Source organism: Grampus griseus, assembly GCF_964374135.1.
Source record: "Grampus griseus genome assembly, chromosome: 4".
NCBI classification, from domain to species: Eukaryota; Metazoa; Chordata; class Mammalia; order Artiodactyla; family Delphinidae; genus Grampus; species Grampus griseus.
This window is the reverse complement of record NC_138997.1, coordinates 81,104,912-81,111,436: the sequence shown is the minus strand read 5'-3', so window position 1 is coordinate 81,111,436 and position 6,525 is coordinate 81,104,912. Positions and strand designations below refer to the sequence as shown.

The 6,525-nt window shown below is 37.5% G+C and overlaps 1 protein-coding gene across 1 annotated transcript; it reads right to left on the bottom strand.

The window, feature by feature from the left end:
- Positions 1-3,086: 3,086 nt before the first annotated feature.
- TLR1 (toll like receptor 1) lies at positions 3,087-5,633 on the bottom strand (the record flags this gene model as incomplete). The annotated part of the gene is made up of 1 exon (XM_082653877.1): positions 3,087-5,633. One exon carries the CDS (start codon positions 5,631-5,633, stop codon positions 3,243-3,245), a length of 2,391 nt encoding a protein of 796 aa, XP_082510003.1. The 3' UTR covers positions 3,087-3,242.
- Positions 5,634-6,525: the final 892 nt, after the last annotated feature.

The following is a 6,525-nucleotide window of genomic DNA, read 5'->3' as shown; positions in this document are numbered from 1 at the left end:
GGTATTTATCTGTCAATTCCTTTCTGGCATTGGTTGATGGCTGCTTCCAAGGACAACTTCCAGCACTTCTGAATTGCCCTTTGTGTGGACTAAGTGGCTTCTCATGGCCAAGAAGAAAATCCTTCAGGCAAAGAGTGTCCAGTATTAGCAATAAACAGCCTTCAACATGCAGAGGCAAATGCTGACTGGAAATGAGGAGGACACCAATAGCTTTAGAAATCTGCTTTAGAAACCCAGCTACAAGTATAAAATGCATGGAGTTTTCTAACATTGACCCTGGCACAAAGGGACATTTATCAACTGAAGTTGTTTGAATAGATGCTTCTCTTGATTACATGATAAATTCAATGAATTCAGTCCTACCAAAGAAACAGGTGAATCCTGATGAATACAGATGCAAAAATCCACAACAAAATACTAGCAAACAGAATCCAACAACACATTAAAAGGATCATACACCATGTTCACGTGGGATTTATCACAGGGATGCAAGGATTCTTCAATATACACAAATCAATCAATGTGAAAACCATAGTAACAAATTGAAGAATAAAAACCATATGATCATCTCAATAGATGAAGAAAAAGCTTCTGACAAAGTTCAACACCGATTTATGATAAAAACTCTCCAGAAAGTGGGCAGAGAGGGGACTTACCTCAACATAATAAAGACCATATACGACAAACCCACAGCAAACATCATTCTCAATGGTGAAAAACTGAAAGCATTTCCTCCAAGATCAGAAGAACAAGACAAGGATGTCCACTCTCACCGCTATTATTCAACATAGATTTGGAAGTCCTAGCCATGGCAATCAGAGAAGAAAAAGAAATAAAGTAATATAAATTGGAAAAGAAGAAGTAAAACTGTCACTGTTTGCAGATGACATGATACTATACATAGAGAATCCTAAAGATGCCACCAGAAAACTACTAAAGCTAATCAATGAATTTGGTAAAGTTGCAGGATACAAAAGTAATGCACAGAAATCTCTTATATTCCTATAAACTAATGATGAAAAATCTGAAACAGAAATTTAAGGAAAGACTCCCATTTACCATTGCAACAAAAAGAATAAAATACCTAGGAATAAACCTACCTAGGGAGGTAAAACACCTGTACTCAGAAAACTATTAGACACTGATGAAAGAAATTAAAGACGATACAAACAGATGGAGAGATATACCATGTTCTTGATTGGAAGAATCAACGTTGTGAAAATGACTATACTACCCAAAGCAATCTACAGATGCAGTGCAATCCCTATCAAATTACCAATGGCATTTTTTACAGAACTAGAACAAAAAAATCTTAAAATTTGTATGGAGACAAAAAAGACCTCGAATAGCCAAAGCAGTCTTGAGGGAAAAAAACGGACCTGGAGGAATCAGACTCCCTGACTTCAGAGCTACAGTAATCAAGACAATATGGTACTGGCACAAAAACAGAAATATAGATCAGTGGAACAGGATAGAAAGCCCAGAGATAAACCCACACACCTATGGTCAACTAATCTATGACAAAGGAGGCAAGGATATACAATGGAGAAAAGACAGTCTCTTCAATAAGTGGTGCTGGGAAAACTGGACAGCTACATGTAAAAGAATGACATTAGAACACTCCCTAATGCCATACACAAAAATAAACTCAAAATGGATTAGAGACCTAAATGTAAGACTGGGCACTATAAAACTCTTAGAGAAAAACATAGGAAGAACACTCTATGACATAAATCACAGCAAAACCTTTCTTGATTCACCTCCTAGAGTAATGGAAATAAGACCTAATGAAACTTAAAAGCTTTTGCAAAGCAAAGGAAACTACAAACAGGACGAAAAGACAACCCTCAGAATGGGAGAAAATATTTGCAAACGAATCAAAGGACAAAGGGTTAATCTCCAAAATATATAAACAGCTTAAGCAGCTCACTATTAAAAAAACAAACAACCCAATCCAAAAATGGGCAGAAGACCTAAATAGACATTTCTCCAAAGAAGACATACAGATGGCCAAGAAGCACGTGAAAACCTGCTCAACATCACTAATCATTAGAGAAATGCAAATCAAAACTACCATGAGGGATCACCTCACACCAGTTAGAATGGGCATCATCAGAAAATCTACAAACAACAAATGCTGGAGAGCGTGTGGAGAAAAGGGAACCCTCTTACACTCTTGGTGGGAATGTACATTGATACAGCCACTATGGAGAACAGTATGGAGGTTCCTTAAAAAACTGAAAATAGAATTACTATATGACCCAACAATCCCACTAGTGGGCATATACCCTGAGAAAACCATAAGTCAAAAGGAGTCATGTACCACAATGTTCATTGCAGCTCTATTTACAATAGCCAGGAAATGGAAGCAACTTAAGTGTCCATCGACAGATGAATGAATAAAGAAGATGTGGCACATATATACAATGGAATATTACTCAGCCATAAAACGAAATGAAAATGAGTTATTTGTAGTGAGGTAGATGGACCTAGAGACTGTCATACAGAGTGAAGTAAGTCAGAAAGAGAAAAACAAATACCGTATGCTAACACACATATACAGAATGTAAAAAAGAAAAAAAAAAAAGGTTATGAAGAACCTAGGGGTAGGACAGGAATAAAGACGCAGATGTAGAGAATGGACTTGAGGACACGGGGAGGGGGAAGGGTAAGCTGGGATGAAGTGAGAGAGTGGCATGGACTTACATATACTACCAAATGTAAAATAGATAGCTAGTGGGAAGCAGCTGCATAGCACAGGGAGATCAGCTTGGTGCTTTGTGACCACCTAGAGGGGTGAGATAGGGAGGGTGGGAGGGAGACGCAAGAGGGAGGGGATATGGGGATATATGTATATATATAGCTGATTCTCTTTGTTATAAAGCAGAAATTAACATACCATTGTAAAGCAGTTATATTCCAATAAAGATATTAAAAAAATAGGTAACTAATAAGAACCTGCTGTATAAAAAAATAAATTAAATTAAATTCAAAAATACAAAAAAAAAGAATTAGGTGAATTACTCATGTGGTAGAAATTAACTGTTTAAATAGAAATTATAACATTTCATCAAATTTATTACCACATATACATGGGAACCTGGGGCCTGAAAGGACATACCCATTTTTATCTACATCCTAAATTCAGAATCATGTTTATATCCATATTGATGCAAAATAAAGTCATTGCTGGAGCTTCCAAAAGCAGCAACATTTTTTCCGAAAGCAGCAGAGGAATATTTTTATATTTGTGTGTGATTTATTTCTTTTGCTTTGTCCATCAGTTTAATATTTATGGATGCTCTTAGATTAGCCCAAAAAAGTCTATGTTTGCTCTTCTCCTTGGGCCATTCCAAATAAGTTCTCTGGGCCATGAGAGCTTTGAGCTTGTGATAGCTGCTAGGAACAGAATACTGTGGAATGGGATCCAGCAAGATCAGGATTAAGTTATTAGATCCTTCACTGAAGAGATTGTGGTGGGCAAAGTAGAGTTCATAATGGCACCACTCACTCTGGACAAAGTTGGGAGACAAAACAAAGATGCACTTGTAACTTTTCTCAATGCAGTTTATGATATTTTCCACGATGCTCTTGCCGGGAACAAAGTTTCTCTCATGGAGACAAATTCTTATATCTTCTTTTTCTAGGTTTGGTATTAACTCATTCTTCACCCAGGCAGAATCATGCCCACTATATGAAATAAAAGCATGGAACTGGACAGTTCTTTGGAGTTCTTCTAAGGGTACATTCCTAGCCCTGCGCCGGGTCTGGGTCCACTGACACACCATCCTGAGATACCAGGGCAGATCCAAGTAGATACAGAGGGCAGTCACGGTAACAGCCAATACCAGCCCAGGGACCCCAATGGTGACAATCAGCAGAGCTGTGCTGCAGGATAATTGAGATACATGGAAGTCCTTTAGTGGGGTTCCCTTATAGCTTTCTGGATAATCGCACTTATAAGAATCAGGCCAACCCTCTACCACTTCACTTGATACTTGGCCTACACTTTGGATGAAGTCTCTTAACTCACATGTACATTGGAATGGATTGTTCCCTGCTTTTAGGGACCTAATCTTCTGGCAGCTCTGGAAGAAATCAGCTGATGGGTTGGAGACTGAATTATAGTCAATGATCAGTATGGAAAGGCTGCTAAAGGTACCACATCCAGGAAGGTGGGCTAAAGAATTGGAAGCAACATTGAGTTCTTGCAAAGTTTCTAGACTGGTGACATCTTTAGGGATGCTCCTTATTCTGTTATTGTGGAGATCAAGAACCTTGACCCTGGGAGGTAAACATCTGAAAACAGAGTCAGTAAGTATATTTGACGACATATTTAAACTTAATAAACTTCTGGTCCAAGGGCAATTTCCTTCACTTTCATCATACTTTAGGGAATTCTGGCTAACATCCAATTGTTGTAGAGACTTCATCTCCTTGGTCATATGAACTATATTTGCAAGTTCTTTTAACTGATTCATTTGTAAACTGAGTGTCTTCAAATTAGCTAAGTTTGCACAGTTTTTAAAAACCATGTCTGTTAAGAGATTGTTGGAAAAATTCAAATACAGAAGTGGGCTAATTTGGGATGGGCAGACCATGTGGACCATGTGTGCAGCAGACACTGTGAGATGCTGGATGTTCATATTTGAAAGGGTTTTATAGATATAATCTTGTGGAAGACTGAACACTTCATTGACAACTTGGTGTATAGACAAGGCCTTCAGTGAAGTACCAGAATAATCAAAATCTCTGAAGTCAACGCGACCTTGTAGTTTCACATTTGAAATTGAGAAATAGTTGATGTTTGTAGGCCAAACCAACTGGAGGATCATAAAGAAGGAATTCCAAGTTGTTTCAATGTTGTTTAAAGTAAGATTTGATAACCTTGAATTCTTTTGAAGTTTTGACAGAACATTTTGGAAAGAAGAACACCCATTATCATCTAGCACACATTTGATATTAGACAGTTCCAGACTTACGGCGGTGCTGACTGACACATCCAAAATAAAATGGAATTCATTTCTTGTGGGGAAAACAATGTGCAGACTCTGGGTGTTAAGGTCTCGAAGGCTCTCAGGGTCTTCTTTTTCTCCGTATGTGTCTCCTAAGACCAGTAAAACCTTACTGATGTGCAAATAAGCAATCGGCAGCATGCTGGATTTTTGTAACTGTGTGGCACTCAACCCCAGAAATTCTAGTTGAGACATGTTGCCAAGCTCTTGGCATATGGGCAGAGCATCAAATGCATTAAATGAGAGGTCTAAGTGCTTGAGGTTCAGAGTAGGGTGGCAAGAAATCTTCTCCAGCTTGTTGTGGGACAAATCCAAGTATTCCAGTTCCTGGTTAAATCTGAAAACACTCATGTCAAGATACTGGATTCTATTATGAGAAATTATCAAAATCTTCAGCTTTGATAGTGATATGATGTCAGAAGTCCAAAGTTCAGAAATGTAGTTTTGTGATATATCTAAGATTGTTGTGTTCAGGGACAGGTCTTTGGGAACATGGGTAAGACCTGTTTTTGATCTGTCAACTAAAAATTCACTTTCATCAGATAACTGGGTTCTGATCTCAAGTATTAATATGAAGATGATGGCAAAATGGAAGATGCTAGAATTCGTTTTAGTCATTTTGTAACAGTAGACAATCCTAAGAGTAGTTGCTATTCTTCAGAGCATCTTGATACAGATACAGATCCTAGGGGGAAAAAAATCAACATTAACTGACTGTATTAAATTAGGCATGGCTGACATTAAACATTTTTTACTAGAGACTCATTAAATGAAGGCTACATTATTTGGAGTCACACAACCTCAAACCAGGAAAATGTACATATTTATAAACAATTATATTATCTCTAATCAAATAACTTTTAATATGGATATGTAATGGGTTGAATGGTGACCCTCCCCCCAAAAAAGATATGTCTGCCTCCTAACCATGTCCTAATCTCCTAACTGAATATTATCTAATTTAGAAAAAGGGTATTTGTAGAGATAATTAAGTTAAGAATCTTGAGAAGATCATCCTGGATTATCTAGGTGGTCTCTAAATCCAGTGACAATTATCCTCATAAGAGAAAGAGGGAGCGTTATTTACAATAGCCAAGATACGGAAGCAACCTAAGCGTTCATCAATAGACAAAAGATAAAGATGTGGTATACGTATACAATGGAATATTACCCAGCCGCTAAAAAAAAAAAAAATGAAACCTTGCCATTTGCAACAACATGGATAGATCTAGAAGGTATTATGCTAAGTGGAATAAGTCAGACAGAGAAAGACAAAAACCACATGATCTCACTTATATGTGGAATCTAAAAAACAAAACGAACAAAATGAAAACAGATTCACAGATACAGAGAATAAATATGTGCCAGTGGGGAGGGGGATGGAGGGTGGGAACAATAGGTGAAGGGGATTAAGAGGTACAAACCACGAGTTATATAATAAATAAGTTATGGGGATGTAATATACAGCATAAGGAATATGGTCAATAATATTGCAATAACTCTGTATTGG